The sequence below is a fragment of the Micropterus salmoides genome, unplaced genomic scaffold, assembly GCF_014851395.1.
Source record: "Micropterus salmoides isolate LMB-PRFRI ecotype aquatic unplaced genomic scaffold, ASM1485139v1 Ms_hic_scaffold_17, whole genome shotgun sequence".
NCBI classification, from domain to species: Eukaryota; Metazoa; Chordata; class Actinopteri; order Centrarchiformes; family Centrarchidae; genus Micropterus; species Micropterus salmoides.
The window spans coordinates 8,784,292-8,810,928 of record NW_024040817.1 but is presented as its reverse complement, the minus strand read 5'-3'; the positions used below and the strand labels follow the sequence as shown (position 1 = coordinate 8,810,928).

Below are 26,637 nucleotides of genomic sequence, written 5' to 3'. Positions count from 1 at the left end.
TACTATCTTTAACCAAATCACACACATCGGTTATTCTATGTGATCTGCTTGTAATAACTAATGAAATATTTTTTCTTTCTTCTATTCACTGAGCCCCCTGTGGAGGCCCGCCTCCCCCTTTGAAAACCCCTGGTCTGAACTCATTAGCAGAATGGAGTTTCATCCTTAGCATGTTTCTGTATACAATTGTTATAAATTATATATATATTGTGTGCTGTGCCGGCAGGGGTGCCCCTCACTTCATTACCAGCCACTTTCTCTCATAAGTAAAAGCGCTAAGAAAATGTTAAGATCAGAAAATACAAGAAAACCTTTATTTGTCCCACAGTGGGGAAATTGCGGAAATATGTTATGTAAGTAAGCTGCAGTCCTGTAGCTGCAGCACCCACTCTGCGTAAAGGCAGTGGGAGCACAATCAACCAGAGTCAAGACTGTAGAAATCTATTCTCTACTTATGACAGCTTCTACTACTTCTTATTGTATTTAGGCAATCTTAAAGTTTAAGAGCTTCAATTTCAGGTCATGATCTGATCATACCGTGGGCTGTTTGTCTGTAAAATGGCTGAAGACTGAGATCTTCTCCAGACTATTTATTGTAACAAGGCTTTCATAGCATGTTGTGTGCTTGCTAATCCATTACTGAAATTCAAATGGGAAATAACTTTATGAATGAAATGGAAAGAAAAGCAGTGACACATATGACACACACTAAATCTTTTGATTCGGGCTCTGTTGAAAAGTCATTTAATTAGAATTATTCATTCATTACAGAAAAAAGAGAAGCTTTACAAAAGTCTGTGCAGGAAAAGGTCTTACACCGGTAATCACTGATTTATTCTTCAAGCAAACAAGTGGGTGTGTGGTCGCTTGTTCATGGCAGTGCAGTGAAGTATTGTTAAAGTTAATGATTACCCAGCTTTGGAAAAACATCAAATGAGATCTGAACTCTTAGATATGAAGCATTCAAGTGATTTCTTTCAAAATGAAAATGAAAACAAGTAACGACAGAGACTTTCATGCAGACAAACCAGTGACCAGACCAGAATTTCTGGTATCTAAGATGTACAGGAATAACATACTCTAATGCCTCATTGCAGCTTTTCTTTTTTCACTTTCAACCGAAACTATCCTGGGGAATACACACATCCATGTTTTGATGTTTACTGTACGTTTTTCATCAATGACAGTAAACTGGAATAGATCTGGATTCCACTAAATCAATCAAAGCTCAAACACAATGCAGAAAACATGCTCCCTTTTATCCAAAAATTCATAATAGTAGAAAAATACAGGTTATGTTGGGCTGAAAATGACACATGACCAACTCACATGTACAGAAGCAGAGAAACCAGATCATCCTGGAGGAAGTCTGCATTTGTGTTTTCAAAGAATTCAGAATTCATAAAGATTTAACAAACAGATACATATCTTGATTTCCCCTCCCCCTAAGACATGAACAGTGTTATATAGCCTCTCATGAGCTATGACAGGAGCAATAGGACTTTAACTCCTCTGTCAGCTGCATGATTTTCTTTTACTCCACACAGACATTCCTGCCTTAAACTATAAAGCTAAAAATATGACAATTATTACTTGATTACAGAAAATAAAATTATGTGCAGACACTTTTTCATCAAGTGAAAAGGAAAGATTTTCTCATGTAAAAGTTTTTTTAGTTAAAACGTTAACTAAACAACCTTTTATATTTAACAGTAACATTGACAGTGACAATACTTCTCCTGCCTGTTTCATGCGCTAAAACATCCAATAAAATCTAATTTAGCCTTTGGAGCCATCCTGACTCTGGGGTTTCCCAAAACCATTTTACAACTCGGAGAGAGATTACGTGAATTGTAAATCACTAGTAGATGCAAATAGAATGGCATTAAACATGTGATGGTAATATTTAAAAAAAACCTCTGGAGCACAAACTTTAATGCTGCTTAGAATGAGACCATGTATATTTCTAAACTTTTAATTAAACATCAGCTTCACGGCTAAGAATCGGAGAATTGCATAAGCAAGTCATATCAGAAGTGATGCAAAGTAAAGATTAGTATGTCCCAGCAAAGATGCCTTAGACAAAAACATGAACAATGCAACAAAGTTGGAAAGCAAAAATGTTAACAGTGATTCTTTTGTAAGTGAAGCCTTTTATTTCCACCAAGAAATGGTTCTCGTTTTCAGCTACACTGCCTGTGCTGACAGCAACAAGAAATAAAAACACCCTAGATGATTGGCAGTGACCTTTATTAACATTTGTAAGGTCCTTTAACCATCACTCTGCCGGCGGTGAAAGGTGATATTAGGAGTCAAGAGGATCATGGGGAACCAGGGCCAGAGCCCAGCAACAAGATCAGGATGGACTCGGGAGGCTAGCTGTACAGAAAACTGCAATTCATATTATTACTATCATTGTTAGCTATTAGCATCACGGCTGCTGTCCACAAGCAATCTACAGGTCAGCATGCTGCAGTTACACTAACTCTTAGGTATACACTTGGACAGCAGATATAGGCTATAATATCAGAGTAAAGAGAAATACAAAGCACACAGGTAGCGAGAGTAGTCTTTTTGGTGCTAAATGAGATACTACAAAAATTTCTGACGATGATTCAAGCATGTTCATTCATTCAAAGAAGGTGAGTTTTTTTCGGCAAATGCACTTGTTCTGTCAAACTACAGTACAAACACACTGATTATATGAAAGTTATTTTTAGAATTATCATTTCAGGGGTTTTTTTCTTGTACAAAAAACATTCTCAGGTGCTGGGAGTATCACGGTGGGGACAGACGTGTGGGAACTACAAAAGATTTTTTCAAGCCGATAAGAGCACAATAGGAGTGCTACTGAACTGGGACCGGTTTGTCCAAAAGAATATCCACCTGATTTGAAATTGTGTGTTCCTTATTCATAAAAATGTTCTTCCTATACATTATAGAGTGGGCTTAGAGTGACACTTATCCAATTATCTGTCATGAATCAAAGATAAGACTAAATTTAATCACAGTAACTGAATATAGCTATACAGTGAATTAAAATTAATTTATCTCAGTGTCAGAAACCGCAGTTGACAGTTATTCTGATATTTTCGGTGAAAGCAAGTTTCTATTATGATCAAAGGTATTAGCAAACTGTCACACTGCAGGCAACATTTCATGATTTTTCATTATATTCTTGGGAATTACTGTGAATAGTAGATTAACAGATGAGCAAATCTACCAGAACTGAAAGAACATTTTTATTAAATCTCTCCCTATCCACACACGGTTCAGCACTTCTGTTCTGAGAGGCTTTGTGCATACCAGCTCTTATGTGTAATGAAACAGAAAACATCAGATGAGGTTGAATGACAGTGAAATCCTTTCATAAAGCCTTCATCAACTGTTATTGTCTGAACTTTAGTACTATTCTTCCAACAGGAACATGCTGGAGGCTCGTGGCCCTTCACCCTGCAAAACACTAAAGCGCCGTCCAACAGAGGCTTTGTAATTTATGTCAAGAATGAAACATTTCACCTTTGTGCTGCTTTCCAATTTTAGGTAATTTTCCCCTACATTATTAAAGGAATACTCAGGCATTCTGGGTAATATGCTGATTTGCTTTGTTATGCTGCATTCAAGCGATGTTCAAGCAAAAGAAGCAGAAAACCTCTTGTTATTCAACTTGGGAGCTTTTATGCTGCCTTTTAGTCACTCCAGATAAAGGGCCTATTTATTATGTTGCTTTATGTTGCTTGTGGCTAAAGTTAAACTAAAACCAGATAAACAGTGTATATCTCCTTTTTTATTAGCTGAATTGATTGCATTAGTGGTAATAAGAGATTTTATTTAATTATAACTGCCTGCAATGGTGGCTTTGTAGCCATTTTCCACTGGTGGACCAAGTGCAAGCTATTGTATCGTTTTAGAAATACCAAATATCTCGGACTCTGACTACAACTGGGAGGCTGACATAAACATTTTTCCCACTCAGCTGCTTGTAACTACAGTCTGTTCACTAATTGGACAGCAATATGTGAAAGCTAGTCTACCTACCAAAGGTGCCCTATCGACTTCAAAGCTGTCTTATTTTTTGTTGTATGTATGCATGCATACTGGCGACCTGTCCAGGGTGAACCCCGCCTTGCGCCCGATGTCAGCTGGGATTGGCTCCAGCCCCCCCGCAACCCTGTACCCAAGATAAGCAGTTGACGATGGATTGATGGATGGATGGTATGCATGCATGTTGTTATGAATACATGTGGAAGTAGGAAATGAGATATTGTGGGTTAATGAGCATTTAGCTTAACATTACAGCAATTTTCTAACCTCCATCAGCTCGCCTCAGTGATTACATGCAGCAAGTCCAGTCCTTAATACACTATTTTAACTCAGATCAAAATGTAGGTGGTTTTGGAGTCAGCGAGACATTAAATTATTATTTTTCCAAAATGCTGGAGAATTATGTTTAAATCATCAATTTTCTCCACAACATCAGCAACTTTATAACAACAAATGAAAAACATAAAATAGTTTTTTCATTTGATTGCTGCTTTAATAAAAAATACATTTTTTTTTTTTTTACATAATTGTGAAGCATTTACATTTATTCATTTAGCAGATGCTTTTATCCAAAGCGACTTACAATTGCTATACATGTAAGAGGTCGCACGCCTCTGGAGCAACTAGGGGTTAAGTGTCTTGCTCAGGGACACAATAGTGGATTTTAAAATTAAAATTAACAGTCTAGATAAGACTACCTGAGGGGTACACTGTCAAATAGTGCACCCCTGAGGCGACTCTACTCCAACACAGCTGAAGCAAATTTTGATGAAAGGATTTCACACAGCATCACTTCTGTGACCCAAACATGTAAACATGACATGAGTTAGACGAGTCTTCTGAGCTGAATACATCTGCAGCCCGGCGTGTTAGTTTTCTACCAACTGTGGATGTGTGGTTAAAGGATCAATGCAGCGTTTTGATCGTATAAAATCTTGCATAAGCCTTGCAATAAGAAATATATTATTTTTTAACATGCATATCATATGTCTTTATATTTACAATAGTGGAAAAAAGAATGATTAAAAGTGACTGATGTGTTAGTTCAGATTCCACTTTCCTAGTGGATCTTAGCGATGTCTCAGTGCCATTATCATTAATATTGCTTTAGATTTAATTGAATTGAACATTATTTTGTCTTAAATACACAACCTTATTATCAGAGGGTATCTGAGTCAACCTGATATTTTTATCATACACAAAGGAGCGTTGATGTGGCCTCTTAGTGTTAATATATATGAGAAAGTCAAGAATTCCCTGCATGAGTGAAAGCACTTCCCAATAAAACAGCCGTACAACATCAACACTTCTATGACATGTAAGCAGGGTATGCAAGTCATTTTACACACTCATGATTCCTGTGCAGTATTTAAAGACTCAATTCAAACTACATTTTCCTGAAAAAGAAAGGGACCTAGTTAGCCTTCTCATTTTTTGCAGATCCACGTAATGTATTTACAATAGCTGCTACTTATTTTTCACCCCTTTTAATTACAATGTGAACCTCTTCCTTGTTTCAAAAGGATTATGTGTGTTAAATCTTGTGCTTTTCTTGTCCATACACCAAACTTGTGTGTCTGTCTGACTGCTTTTAGCAACCCTTAGAGGTAAAGATCGTAAATCTTGCAGACTTTCCAGGCTGACATCAATTCAATTGCAGCATGAGGTAGCCATATACTGCTAAGCTGTCAATGGCAACAATAATAGTGATATTAAATGGGATCCTTGGGACAGTAGAGCCTTGTTATGATGAAGATCGCTGTGGTTTGGTGTAGTTTAGTAGGTTAAGCGCATGAATGATGTTGCTATGAATACTGCTCTGATTCTCCAAAGGTGTAAAAGGGCTGAACTCTTACTATACAGGAGCCCTATGCAAGTATCATAGACTGCTTGGCCATGTGTGTGTGTGGGGGGGGGGGCTTTGGCGCTTTGACAAAGTTTCCTCAGCAGTGTGAGATGTCTTGCTCTCATTCTGTGAAATGTCTTTGGTGTAAATCAGTTTCCTGTGACCTGAATTAGCCCACAGGCTTCTTCCACTGCAAAGAAAGTGTTAATTACTCAAAAGCAATTGTTATAGCTGTGAGAGTTTAATCTAATTGACTCTGTCCGTGCTTTTCTTTAAATTTGTTTGAACTTGTGTCCCATCACTGTTTCTACTTTCTCTAATCTATATTTCTGTGGTCCATCACTTGTATCTTTTCTTTCTTTTTATTATTCTCCCATAAAGTGTGTTTATTGTTGTTAAGTGTGTTATTAAATGAGCCCCTTGTTTCTGATTTGCCCAGGTCTCCTTGTGAGGAGATCCTCAAAAAACAAAATTGTATTAGGGGTCTTTTAAAAAAATATAATTTAGAACATTTTAAATTAACCAAATCTACAGTATGAACCATCAGTTATTAGGATTTGAATGCCCTTGGTTCAATTAAAGATCACAGAGTAGCTGAATACAAAAACTGGAGGGGTTGTAAACATTTGACCTTCCCTACTTCAATGGTTAAGCGGATGTTGTAATATTATTTCTGGTACTGTCAATAATAGCATCAATGTCACTGGATTGTAGGTGGGTTTGGATCCATGTAGCACCATCAGCACTTTTTTTAGTTATTGATATTACTTTAATCATTAATTCAGGATTTTTTATGAGAATGTGTTCTTTTTCATTTCCTATTTTTCATGCACTGAAAGGAATCATGTCTCCATGCAGCGCACAGAATGTCTAATATTGATGGTTGCTTTGTACGAACCCCCTTCCACACACACCTCTCATAATCTCTGTCTCATTCTGCTGGGGCTGTAGGCTGCATCGTTATCAAAGACTGATCCAACTGCGTCTTTCCAGTCACTTCATTTTGGCAAACAACTGGGCTACAATAATCAGCGCTCCTCCGATGGATGGGGGCTGAGATGAAAATAGGAGGCTTTAAATCATGCAAGTCATTTATCTGTTCCCTGAATAGTACCCTGTTCCATCTCTGTCGTCTCTTTTATCACCACTCCTCACTCTATGGCGTCCGTGGATCGGTCCTTCTGCGCAGAGACCAAGAATCCAATTACTTTCTCGGGAGCTGTTCCAAAAGTCCCAGAAGTATTCTCAGAATTTTATTTTGCTCTGACAGGGCTTGTGACAACTCCACTGGGGGGAAAATAAAAATAGATGAGGATGGTTTCTACAGTTAGTTGTTGTTCTTGTGGGTGTTTTCTCTGGCTTTCATCTTTAGCGTGAGTGAGATGAGGTGGACGATTTCAACGGGATTCTTTAGATGATGCCTTCAAATGTGGCAGATCTTGACAACCAAGATGTGAGAGAAAGCAAAACTACCAAGCAGCGCTTGCATAGGAGTGATGGTATTCAGTCTACTGAGCTTGTTTCAGTTTGCAGGTTTTTTTGATAGAATAAGTTGAGGAGGTTTTTGCTCATGGATAGGGGTGAATGAGTGCTGAGACAAGCAGTTCTTTCTGCAAGGCTGATACACTTTCTGACATACTTGTACTGTTAATAATGGAGTCAGTGTGGGTGGAATGAAATGCAATCATTGCAGTGTTTGTCTGATGCCATGAGAGCAAACAAAAGTGCTGTCAGAGGCAATACATTGAGATTCAACTCAATACAGTAGAAGCTCTTTGCTGTTGTTGGCCTTGGTCTCAGAAAATAATATCTGATTCCTTGGAGTCTACTGACTCTACCTGTCAAACTGTCAAAGTCCTGTATTTTCTTTCTTTTTTCTTTCTTATTTTTTTTTTTTTACAAACTTTTAACAAGACCTAAAATCATTTGATCCTATTTAGGGTTTTTCCTAAAAGTGCTGAGTGTGTTTTACCCTTTTCACATCATCATAACTTCTTTTGGAGCCTGTGCTTCTTTAGCCCATTGAAGCTTTCATGCAGTCAATCTACTCTAATGTCAGCATTTTCCTGTAAATGTGAACTATGATATCTACTTTAATGTTTAATTTAAATGCATGCTTTTTCCATACGCACAGAATTGCTTTGTTCTTCTTTTGATAGAGCTTGGGTTTGCTCTTTTTTGCATCTCATTTGGTGCATCAATTTTGTATAGGGCACATTGTGCAACTGCCTTTTTATTATTTTCTTCTAGGCTAAACTGAAATCTGGATCCAAGCATGAATATTTTGTCTGTGATGTTGTTTCAAATGCAATGATCAAGAACTTGGTGTTGTTTGAATATGATAAGGTTCCCAGAAATGCAGCCAGATGGTTATGGATGTCGTTACTGTATAAGGATCATGAGCTAAAAAAAATACACCCTGGTGCATCTTCTCAGGTGCTCTGAGCTGATTCCTCCTTCTGCCCACCTTCTCCGTTCTCCGCCCCTCCCTCTGTCTTGGTTGAATCCGATCCAGCAGTAGCCCTGGAGGCTGTTCCCGGCGAAGCAGCACCACGCAGGCTGCCATCGGGGGTGGCAGCAGCAAGAGAGCGAGGATTGGAAGCAGGGCTGGCACTCATGGCGGAGTCAGGGGTCCGGCTTGCGCTAAGGTCACCGTGGGGGGACACTGTGGTCAGGCTGTCAGAGTGAACTCCTCCTGTCACGGCTGTAGGGGAGATGGCATTCAGAAGCGGCTTATGGGAGGCATAGTTCATCGCAGCATCAGTGTCACTGTCCAGTGGGAGGCCAGACATGGTGAACTCCACCCCAGAGTCGCTCATCTCCAAAAAATTGTCTGAGGTGAGAGCCTGGTAGCGGCCCGGTTTGGACACCTCAAGGCCCTACAGAAAAAGAGGGAGGAGGAAGACGACATCAGAAGTGTGAGGGTCAAAAAACAAGCCATATGGAATATGAGGTTACAAAAGGCAAAGACAAGAAGAGAAAGAGGAGGGAGTAGAGAAGGTATGATGAAGATAATAATAAACAAAAGGGGAGAAGAAGGAAGGAGAAACCAGGAAAAGTACAAAAAGCTGGCGGCAGAAATTAATGGGAGGCACAAGAAAAGAGAGAGGGATGGGGCGAGACAAGTACAAAAGAGATCACCACAACAGAGTGGGAGTGATGGAGGAGGAAAGTGGCGTAGGATGGAGGAAGGGAAGGAAAGAGAAGGGGTAAAAATTTAGGTCAGTGAAAAAACAGCGTGAATCATTTATGTACATGTTTCTAGGACCATATTTATAGATTTACCTTCCACTGCCATGCAGCCACCACTACTTATTTTCTTGTTACATGGAGAGAACATTCTGCAGGAATGGATTTATGTATGTTGACAGAAAATGTATTTGATTTAAAGATGTATTAAAGATGTAGACATGGGTAATTTAAGAGGACACAACCTAATAAGGACATAAATTACATCTTACATACAATTAGACATCTGCACGCAGCTTTCCTTGATATAGCAGGTGTGAGTCTGATAACTGTTTGTTCTGCCCACTGTCAAAGTAGTAAGCACTGACTTGGTGTTAAAACTTTATTTGTCTTGGTATATATTACTGTTGCTTAAATAGAATTTCAAATACTTTATTTCAACATGTAGTGAGTACCTTCTTAACTATTTAAAATCTGCTGAAACAATAGTTATATGTAAGCCAGGCATGTAAAAACATTTTCAACCAAATTTAGTCCAGCAATTAACTAGATGCCAAGATATTGCTTGATATTTGAATCAACACATTTGAGAAAGCTACTGTACTTTTATGTTAAATTGCACAGCTCTAATCAAACAACTCAAAGAACTCCCTGAACCACGACCACTTTACTTTCTCTTTATGTTAGTTTCACAAAAAGTCCTTCCTATAAACTTTAATCTAATCTGTTCCACTACTGAGCGTAGTAAGGTTGATTGCCTTTTAATTACACTTGGAATTGAGGTGACATTATGTAGCAGCCAGTTTCTGCCAAGCAATCTAAAACACAAGGACGGTTAATGATTTCTCTGTTGTCTGATGATTTTTTTTACATACCACTTTGAAGGACAATTTCCCTGACAGTACAAAGGCGTTTTGTAATCAGGTTTTAGACATTACTCAGCTGCAGCTCCTTCTCGTGATCAAGATCAAGACTTCACTCTCAGGTATTATTGCTCTAATTGTTCTGTATCTTATCAAAAACCCTGCTGTTTTGTTGACCTATTAGCCTGATTTCACTTTCAAGACCAATACAGTGATGAATAGATGGAGCTTGAGTTGTTGACTGATCTGTGTCAAAGTAAAACTCATGTAGGTTTTGCTGCTTTTCAGAAATTGTCTGCAAATCCAAAGTGTCTTTTTGACAACGAGCCATATTTTTCAATCACATACTTCTTTTTTATGGCATGTTGATAACTTATTTTAATGTAATTATATTTGTGGTCACCCCACTTCCCTCTGTGTGAAAAAGAAACTGCTTCTCGGTTCCACCGCTGACCTTAATTGTGACCTCAGTGCTCTCCGAGGTCTTATCACACACAGACTGCATCAGAGAATCCTCAGCGAACCGGGTGTAAGCCTCATGGACCACCTGCAGACCCACACACACACACAAACACACAAACAGGATACATATCAAAATGTGTCCATAACTATGTGATGTCCCAGCAGCTGAGATTTTGCAATGTAGTCATCAAAAACACACAGACACTGCCTGAGGACATAACACACACACACACATCCACAGCACATGAAACTGCACAGAAAGCTCTTAAATACACAAACAAGATACTGAAGTGGAAGCTTGTGTGACGTGACTGAGAGACAAGCTGTTTTATATGTCTTCAAGGTAGGGCTGGAGGTTGAGAGGAAACAGAGCCAAAGGGGCCGTAATCTTACAAAAATGGTGGTTCCACTGAACTGCAAGAAAGACAGCATGAGAGAAGGTAAAAGATAGATGGAGACGAGATACACTCGGCTTGAAGAATAAAAGTGGGAGAGGAGGAGAAATATGAGACTAAGAAGGATATGTCAAAAAAGAGATAGAACAAGTCAGAGGAAAAATGGGAAGTGAGGCAGCTTAGAGGGAATAAGGGGAAGCGATAAAGTGAGGTAGCTGGGAGAGAGATGGGGTGGAAGGTGTTCAATAATTGAATACATTTAGGAGAAACTGGCCTTTAGTCAGCTTAGCCAAGGGATGAGAGCACACTGTAGACACAAAATGGTGTGTATGTCCTTGGCAGATAATTGAGTCTGGTGCTCCATGCTAAAACTACATTCATTCTATATATTCAATACCAGCGTAGCTGTTTTTGAGGGGGGATTGAAGCCAATCCTAGATGACACTGGGTGAGAGGCGGGGTACACACCCTGGACAGGACTCCAGTCAGTCACAGGGGCTGACACATACAGACAGAAAACCATTCATACGCAAACTCTACACTGAAAACATCTGGTTCACCAAAATTAGCTTGAAAAAGAGCAGGGCTTAAATCACAATTTATAATGTAAAAATATTGTGCTGTTGTGAATTAACAGGAATGTTCTGTGTTTGTGATGTGTAAAGTCTAAATGACTGACTGAACAAATATCCATGTAGAACACAAAAAGTATATTTATAAAGTATAAAAGTTTTGAATTTGAATAAAACAACTTCTGTATTAGCACCACAGTGGATTATCTTTTGGTCAGGGAGAGACGTGAGGGAGGAAAGGCACAAAATATATAGGAAAGAAAGAGGGGAAATGAGAGGAAGAGAGGCTGGGAAGAGAAGTAAGAGCAAAGAGTAACAAGTGGAAATTGAGACAGAGAGAGAGAAGACAAAAGTAAAAAAGTGAAGACACGAGAGACTTAATGTTAAAGGAGAGGAGACAGAAAAGAAACATAAGAGAGAAACTGAGTAAGACAGATGTTAAAGATCTACAGAGAAAATAGACAGGGGGAGCGATGAGGACGATGGAAAGTAAGATATAAAAGCAGGATGAAAAACAGCTAGGTAGAGAGACATGAAGATGGAGAGACGGACCCTGGGGAGAGAGAAAGAGCCAGGTTGAGAGGTATGATTGATTTGAGTTTCATGTCGGCCTCTTGGGTTAAGTCCGCTCACACGTGTTGTCTGTGTTCTCAGCTCTATGAGGAAATCCATAACATGTCAGACTGACCGACATCAAGGGCAGCTGCTGTCATCTCAACCTCCACTGTCAATACACAAGCACACATAATATATAAGTTCACATACACACATGAAATTTTAAAGGCACATTATGAGCACATTATACTTCCACGCACGCACACACACACACACACACATACACATATTGTTATGTAAGTATATTCACAAATATTCAAGGATACACAAACACACACTCAAACAATACTTTTAGACACGTCACAGACAATGAGCCATTTACTGTACAAGTACTGTGCAAGGGAGTACGACCTGCTGATTTAACATTTATTTTATACTGGCTTCTACCGGTCATAAAATGTAACTATAATTTAATGTTATTTGTCTTTTAATATAGTTTTGGTGAAATCAAAATGATCGGTTGGTTAGCCTGTCTTGTGCTACTAGTGTGGCTGTTTATTCTGTCTTTTTATATTTTAAACAGAAACTGGTACAAGTCTTTGTTAAAGGAAATAATTAGACCCAAATTTATGACCACTGCTCATTAAAAAAGACTTCAATAATGCAAAATAGGAAATAATAACTTGAAGAATAGTGATTAGTTGCTTAAATTAAAGTCTTTGGTGACTAGTGATATTTGGGAATAAATGTAAAAACAGCACGCCATAGAGGGAATAGAGGGAATGTCTTGGTGTCATGTCACATGTTTACATGTTGCTTTGCATCACTTGAAAACTACAATATGGACACTTAACATAATGCACAGACACTAGACAAACACAGAAAACACAGACAGCTCACCCACATACTTTTTGGGCAAGTAGTTGATAACACAGTGACAATTCTTCAAGAACAAATCTACTGTACATCAAGGAAAGGTTAATAAAGCTCATACAGGTAAATCACTACTGCCCTTTACACGTACACCACACGCAAAATCAACACAGATACCCACACATACACACTGGATATTTGCCTGGAATTCACCCTACACAATATAACACTGAAGCAGGAAATGTGCATGTGTGCGCTTAGCTAGCTGAATCACCACATTGCCTAATGCAATTATGAGTAACTGCAGGGCTAGGTCTGAGCAGTGTATCAGCAGAAAGAAAAAGTGAAACAAGGGAGGAAAGTGAGAAAGAAGAGGAATGGGTGGTGCAAATGTTTAGTCACAAACGCTGGAAAGAAAAAGTCACACACAACATTGTTGTGACTTTCTCTAATATTGTTGCTCAGCTGCAGTTACACACCAATATAAATGTGATATAAACCATCTCAACAGGTCATTTAGTCTCTAGACTCAAGTTTAAAATCTCATTTTCTTAAAGCAAGTTAAAAAGACCTGGCCTCGTTTCTCTTGTTCCACAAACTGCAATGGAGCCAAGTAGAAACAGCTCTGCGCCTCAGCTGAGATTTCACTTGTTTTAAGAAACATATGATTTTAAGAATAAACATTGCATTAAATTACTTGTTAATATGGACATATTTGCAGTATGCACCCCAACCTGGTTCAAAACTGTATCTAAAATCCTGGAAGACAGATCGCACCCCTGACCGAGGTTGTCAAACCTACACAGTTTTTGGGACTTGGCACAGACACAAAACTGGCCTACTATGTCCTTTACCTCAACTTAAACATTGATTTAGAGCTCCTTTCTTTTTTATTAACACCATACAGGTGTTTTTCCATGTTTTAACCATTAACAACAAAATACATATACTACTGCCAGTCATTTTCAAAATGTATCATACATTTTAAGATTGATTCAATTTCAGTTTCCTGGGCTGTTAACATGTTATCTACTTCATGAAATAAACTGGAGATACCTGACCCTGTACCACATAATATAAAAATACTAAATTAATAATGTACTTTTATACGTCTATATTAAAATGGGATGCCTGCGCACAGCTCAGTCACTTGAATATTGAAAAGTCTGTACGGATCAACGAGACAGCTTGTCCCAAGTTGTGGTGCCAGATCCACTTAAGTTAATTCATTTACTTTTTGTCAAATTAGGTCATCAATCAACTTCTGCTGGTTCATTAAGATTGATGATAGCAGTTTCTCCCCAGTGTCCAGGATTTATTTAGTGTGCTGGAACTCAATTTCTTTAATGAACTTTTTTGTTATCTCAAAAGCACCACAATCTACAAAATACTGAACACACATTTCTGAAACTGTCACCAATAATCTTTTCACACAACAGGAAGTTGATCAAGGAGCTTATTTGCCAAAATAAACTGTACATTTTTCTAGACACCAATATAAAGAAGGAAGAGCCGAAGAAAGAGGCCAGAACACAATTCTCTCACCAAGAAGAGGCTCCGTTTGAGGTTCCTTAAAGTGGGAGAAATGCAACGCACAGGCAACAGCGTTAGCTGGGCCACCAATCAGAGACATCCAGCTGTGAGCATAAAGGCCTCATTTCTACTGCAGTAATTTAAATTCTCTCAACACTTGAAGCAAGATGCACATCATAAAAACATCATAAACTGGACAAACATTTATCACCTCAGATTCTTAAATATTAAATATAAATTCAAACATACATACAATGTATATAGTTGGTAGAAGTTAAATAAAAAAACTTAAATCTTATCTTAAGCTTAAGCTTAAATCCTGTTGGTAATTTACCAACTTTTTTCCTACTAACCCAGCGAGTTGTTTTCTTTGTGTTGCAATGCCATTGTACTGAATGTAGTTACCCACCCAAAACGCAAAGCAAACTCAAAATGATAACTCTGAGAATAAGGACTATTGCATTGAATAGCATCACAAGTGTGTCAGCTGTACCCTGCAGATGCCTGAGAGTGGTCTTTAATGTGTTAGGTGTCCTTAAATATGAATTTAGGATGGAAGAGCAAATACACAGAAAAAGAAAAGAGAGGGAACAGAGAAATACAAACATAAGTAACATTAATGTGCCATATACAAATACTAATTAGTGTGAAGTGAAAGCGAATTGGAAAGTTAAAATTTGAGAAATTGTTTATTGTTGCTTGATCTGCATCTCTGTAAATATGTTTGCAAATCATAAAACATTTATAACTCCTTATCTCAAAAAAACACTGAACTCAAATGCATCTTTACTATTTCAAACTAGTAATATGACATATTGTCCAAAACATCATTTAATAGTATCTACAAAGCAATCAGTCTCTGCAGCTGTTTCTGGGTTGTTTACAATGAGTCAGTCATCTGTCTGCAGTGTTTTAATTGGACCATAAATTAAAGTGCAATTTAGAAGGAATGCTGGTTAGGGAATAATTGGTTATTTACTGTCACCTATTTCTAAAAATCTGATAATTTATCCAATAAACCATTTGGTAAAGCAGTAAATGTCTATAAAAGTCATATAAAAGCGATTTTGTTTTGTCTGAATTAGTTTCAAATTAAGATAGTTTGGTTGTAAATTAACATTTGGTCCTTCAGAATTACATCAGTGCTGAGTTTGATTATCTTTATTATAAGATTTAATCTGTTTGTAATGGGTTTATAATTTCTCCATACATCTAGATATCAACAATTTGTTATGTTAGGATATAGCCTCTCTGTGCTTTGTTTATACAGCTGGTCTGAAAGGATACAACAACTGTTTCTTTTTAACTAACTCAGTAAATTAAGGTTTATTTTGACCAAACCAGAGTTGGAGATTGGAAAGTGGAAAGTGGAAAGATTAACAAAGATGGTTATGGTGAGTTTTATTTAGATTTTGTGTTTTTTTTTAATAGAGTCTGGTAGGCTGCCTGTTTTGGTCTGAGACGCTGGTGCTCTAGTACAACACTTAGCAGCAGGGAATGTCTCATAAAGCTCCTTTAACAAATCTCGAACTGGGGACGATGAGTGGAGGGTTGTGGTGATAGAAGGTTAATTAACAACTCCCCTAAATCATCCAATTAGCCAGCATTGGGCAGGTGAATTGAAGGAGAGCAAAGATTTTAAATTGCCAATTGAAAACAATCAATGTTTTTCATTTGTTTTATTTTTGTCCTCATAGGCTTTGAGGCCGTCACAATTAATTCTTAATTGAATAGTTTTATACAGAATTGACGTTTTAAGAATTACAAACAGTAATGTTGATGCCTCAAATGGCTTTTTTGTAGTGAATGAACCGTTTACAATAAATCATGAGCAATAATGCAAACTAAAAATATGATTTTGTTTACACGGTGAGTGCTAAACAGAGTCTCTATCTGACAACACAGGGTGATCTATATTCTACTAACATTCAGCTAACATTTGTATTAAAATATAGTATAAAAATTTCTAAAAAGCATTTTCTTTCCCAAATAATAATGAGTTCCCTGTGCAAATGCAGTGCAATTTCAGGTGCAGGTACAAAAAGTATCTGGTGCAACAGCACTCTTTGCTGCCAGGCTTGAGACTCTAAGTTGTGCTTGTACTTCATTAAAAATGGAAAGGATATTTTAAACATTTTAAATGTGTAGAAACTGCTTCCTGTGGCTCAAAGCTTCCCCACTGGAGTATGTTTGTCTCGTAAGTCTCTTAAATATAGTCAATTACTAAGAAATGAATGCAGAAGTGTGGTCAAGATTGAAGTGTGAATCTTTTAATTTAATTTGTAGTGGTTTACTTCATATATCATACACGTGAATTCCTTCTGTTCTTTTACTTTTACATTAAGCTGTTTAAGGCATTTAGTTGCTGTTCCTATTCAATGGGATTTACAGTGACCTAAGCAGGAGGAATATAGAAAATATTTAGATCATTAACACTAACACCTTATGACTAGTTTTAAAAAGACAGATATGACAGATACACTTGTGTCTCTGGAAGGTTAATGTACAACATATAGGTGTGAGAGAAGAGAAAAGACATTCACAGAGCTAGAAATCCTATGTTTCTGTGAGTTTTCCTCAGCCGTGCTGATGTCTGTAAATTTGGCTGTAACCATATGTTGACCAGCTGACCATGCTGACTCACAGCAGGAACAGAACCCTCCTTAAGCCTTTTAATCCTTTCCCAGCCAACACAGCCACACAAACACACACACCTAACTCTACACCTCTCCATTCCACCAGAGCCCTTTCTTATTCCTATGGCAGTGACTCTACAATATTCCTCCGTCACAGAGAAATGAAGAATGGCGGTAATGCACTAGGTGGGTGTTACCTGTCTAAAAGCCTCGCCGTCTCCTTTGCCAGCCTGCTGAGCAATGAGCATCAGCTTCTTGTTTTTCTCCTTCCTCTTATGAATTTTATAGAGACAGGACAGCAAGCACACCAGCAGCATGAGAGCGATCAGACACAGCAGGGAGAGGATGGCTACAGTCAGGGGAGGCAGCTTATAGGCTGAGGGAAGAAAACAAAAACATCCACAGAGAAAAATAATAAGTCTTCTGTGACTGCAGGAATTCTGTCAGACTGACTTTACTGTGTAGCTTTTCATCTTTCATCTCAGTGTCTTGTGAAAACTGAATCTTGTTTTAATTAAGTTTATCTAGTTAAAGATTACATTTCTTCTCCTGTGCAGCTTAGGATATCTAAATGAAAGGTCATCAGTTAAAGCGTGGCAGTCTCATTTGTTTCCATTATCTGTGTCACTGTTATCACATCCTTGATTGTGTTTTGCTTTTATGCCACAGTTTCATTATTTCCACTTAGGACTAGACTTTGACACAAAAGGTTTGGTTGCAAAGTCCAAATGGCTCCATAAAATGGGCAATATCACAAAGCAATGTACTGTAAAAACGTACTACAGTATACTTTCTCTTACCGTCTGCCTCTATGTAGACATGAGCCACAGGATACCCAGACAGGTCTGTCACTTTGAAGACACCCGTGTCAGCCACATGGACCTTCTTCATGATGAGCTCTGATCCCTGCACACTCAGCCTGCCCTCTAGCTGAGGGTCCAGCGGTGTCACCAGAACCCCCTGATCCAGGATGACCTGGTCCTGATTGTCTGATTTGCGCCTGTAGACAATGTTAACATTGGAATGGTGCACATAGAGTTTCATCTTCAGGTTTGCTCCATACGAAAGGTGCATGAAGTTCTGGTGCTCTGTGGAGAACCAAAGGCAGAAATGTAAACCGATGTACAGCGTATATGAATAGCCCAGCAATGTGTATCTGCTAATGTAGACACATTTCTAGGGTTTGTTAGTGGTAACAGCATAAACAGCTAAACACACACATACAATTGCACCGCCAACCTGAATATCTACTAATGTGGACGAGACACGATGCACATTTCACACCTGCAGATACATCGATAGACAGGAGATATACACATATACACTTTTTAGAGGAATGTTGGTTAATCAGTCTGTCAGTCCATTCAGCTTAGGTGTAACATTTGGCTCCCTAACCTTTATTAAAGTAAATGTGTTCCTGATATAGTTTTAATCTTTAATAGATGCAGGGGGGTGGTGATGGGGCAGTGGATAAGACGGGAGGTTGAACCTCATTTTAAATACATTAATTAAAACCTTATGAACTTTTCTGAGATTATGGCTTGAGGATTTTTTTTTAATTAATACAGTCAAGAATGAGATTATGCTGACAGTGACTCTAAGGCAAGATGAAAACTTGCAAAATGTGAAACGTAAAAACAACACTAACACTATTGGCACTTTTATGATAAAGGTATGGACAACTAACACTTTGTGAAGAGTATGAAGGCTTATATCAGAACTTGGCATATCACATTTCTCAGCAATTCAAGTACTGTGCCAACATCAGCACTCCACTTAGATGGGACACATATAACACCAGCATGTGCAGAATAACGACACATGCACATAACGCTGACAGATCAGTCAATTAAAGCTGAGAGGATGCAGCAAAGCACAGATGTTTCTTCACCTCTGACATTCAGACAGTTCCTCCTCCTCACTTTGCCGTCACGGTCCAGCACTGTGAAGCTCCCCTCGTCCGTCATCCTCACCGAGTGCAGCATCACCCGTTTCTCCGACACACTGAGTCGCCCCACATATTCTTCTGCTGACACCGCTGTCTGATTATACAGCATCACAGATGGAGACTCTGTTGCATGCTGCATCTCAGTCTGATTGGGATGAGCCAGACTGGGCCTTAAAAATAAAATTGAAGACAATAGATGTTTCCTAAACTAGCACATGAGCAATCAATGTAAATCTACTTCAACCCAATCAGTAATGTTGCAGCAGGTGTTTTACCTTGTGATGGAAATTTGATATTTTATATAGTGTATGTTTACTGTTTTACCTTGTATGCTGCATTATTATAGACCTATGTTTCACTGTGTGGTGTTTGATAATTTTATTATGTTGCAGCTAGGTGAAGGTTCCAATAGGAATGTAGCTCGTTGGAGGGTTTCCTTGTCTGACCGTGCTTATTAGGCCTTCATCTCAGGGCAGTTGGTTCCTACTCCCTTCCTCCCTAAGACAGCTGCATAACAACAGGTGTAAAGTCACCTGTTTCTTCACTGGCTCTTGGTCTTACACTCTGCAGACTGGTTGCACTCTGTATGTTTGTCTGACCCTTTGCAAAGAATAAAACCCTTAAATGACATCTGGATTGAATTCTTTATTTCAGAAGACTCACTTAAGGAAAATTTCCATTACAACCTCTAATTGCCGCTGTTGTGTCATCACTGATTCGGGTGTGGTCAGAGGTTTGTTACAGTTAGCAGCAGCATGTGTCATAGTCCTAATTATTTTCTTTATTTTAACAGGGACCTTGCAGATAAAAACTGTTTCACAGTGTCTAGCTGAAGCTAATTTTACAGCTTCCGTCCCGGTGCGGTTTTTAAATTTAGGCCAAAACAACTAAACAATCTGTAATAGACTCCGTATATATACACATTTATGAATCCTATTTTCCCTTCTTGTGACGCACTTTCACCCACCGTACCTGAACTCCAGGGTGATGGGTCCTTTGACTTGGTTGAGATGGATGTAGTAAGTTTCTCCATATTTCACCACTTGCTCCAAAGCACAGTCTGCTCAACAAGACCAGAGGAAATAAAAGTCAAAGCAGGATCTTGGTGGCAGAGCTTTGTCATGATGTGGTGAAAGTTACTGTGCGCAAATCAATTCTGTTTCAGCAGATTATCAATGGTGAAATAGTTTTATAGTTGGTTGTGTGATTCCTTAACATTAATGCTAAATCTTTAGACCTTAACAGAATGTTCTATTTTTATCCATCCAATCTCTAACCAGAATTTATGTTATACAAATAAAACCCTGTGAACTTATACAACATGATTTGGTGGATTATACATGGTCTTTTCTGATATAACAAATAGTGCTAATCTTTAGGATTCTACTGTTCGCTCCCTGAAAAGACTTCAGTCAGGGGGACCCTTCCTAACGCTCTCCCCACCTCCAGATAAGAGTGCAGCAGACCGCTTACCCCTGACAATGAGGATGAGGTGCTTGGCTAAGTTGGGTGTAGTGGGGTTCCTCATAATGTACAACCCCTCGTTCTCCTCCTGCACGTCCTCCAGCACCAGGTGGCCCAGAGAGTTGATATGGCCCTGTGGAGTCATCACCCGGCCTGCTTGCAGTAGAACTACCTCAGCGGAGCGATTGTACCTGGGTTTGAACACAACCTCACTAACGTTCCCAGGCGAGACATCGATGTGAATGTCCTCCCCAAAGAAGGCTGTCCTGTGTTCCTCTTTAACTGGTAGAAACAATCAAGATGTTTTATTAGATATTATAGTTAACATGCTATTTCTTATTTACTTTATCTGCCCAGGTATGAAACCAATTATACTATCACTGTATCTTTTCTCATACGTATAATTTGTACACTCTCAAAAAGCATTCCTGGTCATGTATTACAATACAAATAAGCATGCACGTTTACCTTTCAAAGTTGCTGACACAACTGTGAAAGAACAGATAGAGAGGAGTTTATTTTAAAATACATCTTTTTTTAGTTGTGTGCTGATTTGTACAAAGAGCTCTAAATGAGTCAGAGTTCCTTTGTTCTTATTGAAAAACCACTTCCCCAAAAAGTATGAAAGTATTTGAAATGTAAATACTTCACATACTGGCAGCTAAAAATAGACCAGATGTAAACACAATCTGACTTTCTCATTAGAAAAGGAAGAAAAACAATAAGTGAAAATTAAATATATCACAAAACAACTTAAAATAGCTTCCTGGGTGTGGTTTTCATAGAATATATGCAAATCATTCAGTTGAAATAAATTCAGTTTTGCTGAAAGTCTGTTTCAGCTGTTCATTTATCTAAACCTGCTCCCAAGTGACTGATTATGTTTGTGCTTACCAGTGCAGAACAGGGCGCTAATCACAGCAGCGCTGATTACTTTCATCTTGAATCGTCTGTCTCTGAAAAAAGAATCCCACAACAATTATGTATAGCTTTTCATTTTATGATTATGGCTCCAAAGGATCAATTCATGACTTTCTAAAAAGAGACATCTACCGTAACTATATCAAGATGGGATAATTTTATGTGACATAAGCATATTTTTCTTTAAAAGAGACTTGATTTCTACAATAACATATTTGGGTTATTGTAGTTATTTAAAAGATTTCCAAGATTAAAGTGGTACACTTACAAGTCATTAATAATGCAAGACAAGAGTCAGAGCAGACATAAGAGAAGAGGTGGAGCTTTCAGATTCTCATAATAATGGTTGGTGAAAGTAGCTTAGATGTTGTTTACCGCATAGAGCCTTTAATAACACAAGCACATCTGAAAAATATAATTGTTTGAGTTTTTTCTTGTAAATTTGTGACTTTATTCTCATAATATCTATATTTTTTTCTTGCAAATGTATTGCTTTATAATCTCAGAGAATATTAGATTTTTTTCCATGTAAGTTTACAACTTTAACTCCTCCCCTGGCTCCGTAATTGTATTCACTGTCGAAGCTTTCTTACATTAAAGATGTATTGCTAATTTGGGTAAGGGTTTAATTATGCATCTCTGCCAGCTTTAATCTGTGTGCTCAAGTTGAAGAGAAGTTCTCTCCCCCTTCCCCACTGCACCAGCCCGCTACACTAAATAGCATTTCACAAATTAGCAATTCAAATGCCTCAGGGCCAACCTTCCTTGACAAGAAAATCTATAGTGTTGCTGTAAAGTAAAATACACTATTAAGTTTTATAGATAATGTGTCTTCAAAGCAGAGAGAGACGTGTGTTTGTGAGTCACTGTGTGCAGCTCTCTTGCTGAGTCAATCAGCTCCCAACTCACGACACATGATGACAAACCAGAGAGAGAGGAAGAAAGGAGAAACAGTGAAGGAAGAGAGGGTATGCCAGAGAGTACGAGAGGGCAGGAGAGATATACACGCAAGAGTACGTGGTCATCCTATTAGGTTGATGAGAGCCAGCTGGCATGAGGAGACTCTTTGACCTTTCACGACTACTGCATTGGATTAGACTAAGCAGTAGTAGCACCGAGTTAAAGTGGGATAATTAGATGAATAGATAATGGGAGAGATAGAGAGTAATGGCTGAAAAGAGAAGGAGATTTGAATGGAAAACAAAATTACTAACAACTCTTCTCAAAGCACTCTGATCCTTGCCAAGTCTGGTCAAGTAGAACTCTATTAATTCTGAAGAGTTGAAATTACATAAAGTATGGATGTCAAATTTCCCAAAACAACAACAGCACCGCCACAACAAAATGACTATTTTCCGCAAGAATTTCAATGTGTATGAGGGCGTGTGAGTATTATATTATGAGAGACTGACTGAAAAATATGATTATGAAAATAATAGCATGCATTGCTTCATTCATCTACACTACAACTCCATCGTCTGCTACACTTTCAATTGGACAACAACTAGCAATCCAGTTGTTTCTGACCTCAGTCTCAACAACAAGATGACTGAAACTACTGACTTCAAAAAGCCTGTTGAAGTGAATTAGGGGGGAAATGCACCAACAGCCATGGGCTGAAAGAGTGACTGAGTGAGTCTTTTAATGTGGCCTTACTGAATCGTTTATATAGACCCAAAAAAAGATACCAAATGCCTGTATGATATATGTTTTCACTAAAATGAGATTACTTCTCCAGCTTAATACATGCTATGAATTTTAGCTTGCAAAAATTCTAAAAATATAAAGCGGCTTTCAGAGTTCTGCAAAATCAGTGAAGTTGAGTGCTGTTTGTATGCACTGCAGCATTATGGAATAGAGTGCATCTATAGACTCTGAAAGAGAGAACAATTTAAAGCCATTGTATTTCTGCCAGCTTCTTCAGAGGAGAGTTTAGAGTGCCATTTAAAGAAAAAAACAAAAGAAAAAGCCCATCCACTTTCCATCTGCACACAAACAGACACAAAGTCACTTCCAAATAACACCCTATAAAGTGGTCCGAAAATGTTCTCAAGAGGGTCCTTGTCTTTCAGCGAAACACAGTAATAACAGCATATTTTCTAATCGGTCCCCAGTGAAGCAGGTTTGAATCGTCTTCCTTTGATATTCTACAGAGCCATTAACAAAGACATAATTCACACATTTAATACAATGATGGAGATAACTATACATCTGAAAAGAAAATGAGAGATGTGCTGCTGATTGTATTAAGTTTATACTGCAAGTCATTGGCAAGTTGCACACAAAAATGTATTCAGTAAAGTGCAGACAGAGTAGTGATTGTGCATCTAACGAATGCACCATAAAGCTGTGTAGAGAGACTACACAAGGCCAAGTTTTCCCCCCTTACAACCCACAAAGAAAAGTTCTGCTGTCCTAATTGGGTGCCTGATGGATAAAAAACTAAACTTTAACACATTCTCAGCAAGTACAATCTGATAAAAACTGGAGGGAAGATGAAGCCTTAGCCAGTGTTTCTACACAACGTTAAATAGGCTGCCTTGGGTGGGGAGGGGGGGGGGTGCTGTAATTAAAGGTGGAAATTCTGGAAAAAATACTCTTTCACCACTGACTGTCCTGGATAAAAGATTCAGCTAAGAACCCTGAGATACAGATACAACCATTGTCCTTTGGCTGAGGGTGTGATATAAATTCTGTCTGACTCTAAATGGGGTCACTGCTCTCCTGTCTCCTGTTATGACCAATTAGATCAATCGGACTGTACGAGACGCAGCATTCGGTGAAGTGAGTGTGACACATCCAGCAGCCTCCTCGAGGTGAGAGGCGTGGAGGTTACATCTTTCAGGCTGATCTCATCAAGCTGACATCCATCCTGACATAAGAGCCTCTTTCCCCCTCATCTCTGCTCTCCCACACAAGCCAGGAGGGCGGTAGCATCATGCCTCCATCCTCCTCTTGATACAGTATTGTCTGCTTCTCTCTGTCTCTATTTTTATATTCCTCCTCTGAAAAATTTCTGTCTAGTTCAGTCTTTTCTTCCCTTTTTTGTCTTCTTTATCCTCTCCTTAATTCACCTTGTAACTGACTCCTATGATGTTCAGACTGATATACTGGTTTGCTGTATACTGGGCAAGTATCACCCTAATAATAAATATATTTTATAGTCGTCTTGACATCGCTGTGATGGTTTCTCCATGTCCTGTTGGTATTTTAAGACAGAGCTCTCTCTACCATTGCTGCTAACTGACTAACTAACTAATTTTATTAACCTGAATTTAAGAGCTGTGTCCTGATGTTCACAATGCCATACAGAGGTTCTTCAATTTATCTGTTTTTTAACATGAGTCAAATGTAATAGTTCAATGGCACTTAAAAATGGTTCCCCTCTCTTGGCCATCTGCTTCTCTGCACTTTCCTCTTCTGCACCTCCACCTCCAATCCCCCTCGTTCCCCCTCCTCACACTTTACGCAGCCCATTCAGCCAGGAGCATCTGCTGGTGCAGCCAAGGGTGTGTCACGACCGGCATGAATGGGGCTGTCCCGTTATGGGGATGTCCGGGTGGAAGATGGAGTAAATGAGACGGGAAGAATGAATGACTGAAGACTGGACAGAGTTTGGGGTTGTACCACCACTGCCAGACACTCTAATGCCAGAATCAGTGCATAATATATTCATCTTTTATGTCCCAGGATCCCAGCATGCATTCTCTCTTTATCTCTGCAGTTTCTTTCCCTCAAAGACATAGTTTGGGTGATGGTTTGTGCATCTCCCTTAGCATTGGTGAGCTAATAATACGTAATAATACATAGTTTTGGTTAAGATCAAGCAAAAAATCTGTGAACATGTTGTTAGAGGAGATTTGTTATGAATCAAATCGCTTACTTGTTTCCTTCTAAGATGTCTTGGTTTGCTCCATTCATAGGAAATCAGGTACTGTCCTCATTCCTCAACACTCTGTTAATGGCTCTTCTATGTGACAAATACTTAGTCAGCGGCTCTAATGGGTGCATGTACATTGCGTAACCATTTCCACTGGGATGGACCAGAAAATACCTGATTCAGAGGGGGATATCCCGAAAACAAGACATGATAATGCACCACAGTCTTGGCAACATTAAATGTGGTCCGATTATTAGCAACAGCGTGCAAATACGGTGTTAATTTTAGAAGTGTCCAAGACATCAGCAGAAAGATTAGTGAATTCATATAATTAACCCAAATATTTGAATAAGGAAGGAGGCCATTCTGTGCACGAATACCTTATTCAGTAATGTCTTGTCTGAGCAATGCTTGACTTCCTGTCTGGATAATGTGGATTTTATAGTTTTTTTCATGCATTTCAGAAGGTTAACCTCTTCTGATATGTCTGGAAACCGTTAATTGTTTTATTCTTGAGTGGAGGTGCCTGAGGTTGCAGCCATCCTGCATTCCTTCGCTGCCTTGCTGTTGGTTACACGCCCTAAATCAGCCGTTTCTGCCGTGTGGGACCGCTCAACACAAGCAAATAGTCAAAACAGCGAAGGAAAAACTGCAGAATTTAACCCACTACCTCCCTGCTTGAACGAAATATTGAGGGGAAAAAGAGCAATTTCTGTAATATACAGTCATAATTGGATGATGGTAATTACCTTTGTCAAGCCTCGAATCCGAAAATCACTGGATTGGGAGGGGCTCAGGAGGGATGCTTCCTGGAAATCGACTTTTTTTTCCTTTATTTCTTGAATCTCGTCCACCCCATCGCCCCCAGACCGACAACAACAGACTTCAATGGGGCCGGATCGGGAGCAACTGGAGACTTTCGGTTGATCTCGGGTTTGTGGACCATTTGAGGTCGGCGGTGTTCGTGAATCTTCGGTATAAATCGCTTGGAGCCACGAGCAGCCGCTCTGCAGTTTAACCTCAGGGCACCATTATACATGCACGATTTCTCCAGTCTGATGTTCATGTATCTGGTCAAGCAGCTACAAATCCCAAAGTTATTTTATCATCTCGTCATTGTCCGGTGTCCTGCCTCCCCCTCATTCCCTGTGTTTTCCTGCCGTTTTGCCATCCTCGTGTCCCAGCCTGTGTGTGTGTGTATGTGTGTGTGTGCGTGTGTGTGTGTGTGTGCGTGTGCGTGTGTGTGTGTGTTTTGGACTTCTGACTGATGGTGTGTTTCCCTGTGCTCGGGCTCATTTCCGCACTTATGATGTGTTCATAACACATCAGTTCTGGTGTAAGGTAGATGAGATAAAGTGGGTTGACCTGCCAGTTATATTTGCACCATCGCAGCATTGAATTCTCAAGAATATGGAGTATCTTGACAGTGGGCCACTGAAAATCCTGGGGTGGTACA

General features: G+C 38.9%; 1 protein-coding gene across 1 annotated transcript; it reads right to left on the bottom strand.

Annotated features, from left to right (window-relative positions):
- Positions 1–715: 715 nt before the first annotated feature.
- On the bottom strand, positions 716–26,275 carry LOC119907852. The gene is made up of 10 exons (XM_038725531.1): positions 25,931–26,275; positions 21,275–21,336; positions 20,849–20,869; positions 20,390–20,662; positions 19,889–19,976; positions 18,860–19,086; positions 17,769–18,056; positions 17,166–17,344; positions 10,397–10,489; positions 716–8,769 (listed from the first exon to the last, which is right to left on the bottom strand). Exons 2-10 carry the CDS (start codon positions 21,318–21,320, stop codon positions 8,323–8,325), a joined length of 1,662 nt encoding a protein of 553 aa, XP_038581459.1. The 5' UTR covers positions 21,321–21,336; positions 25,931–26,275; the 3' UTR covers positions 716–8,322.
- Positions 26,276–26,637: the final 362 nt, after the last annotated feature.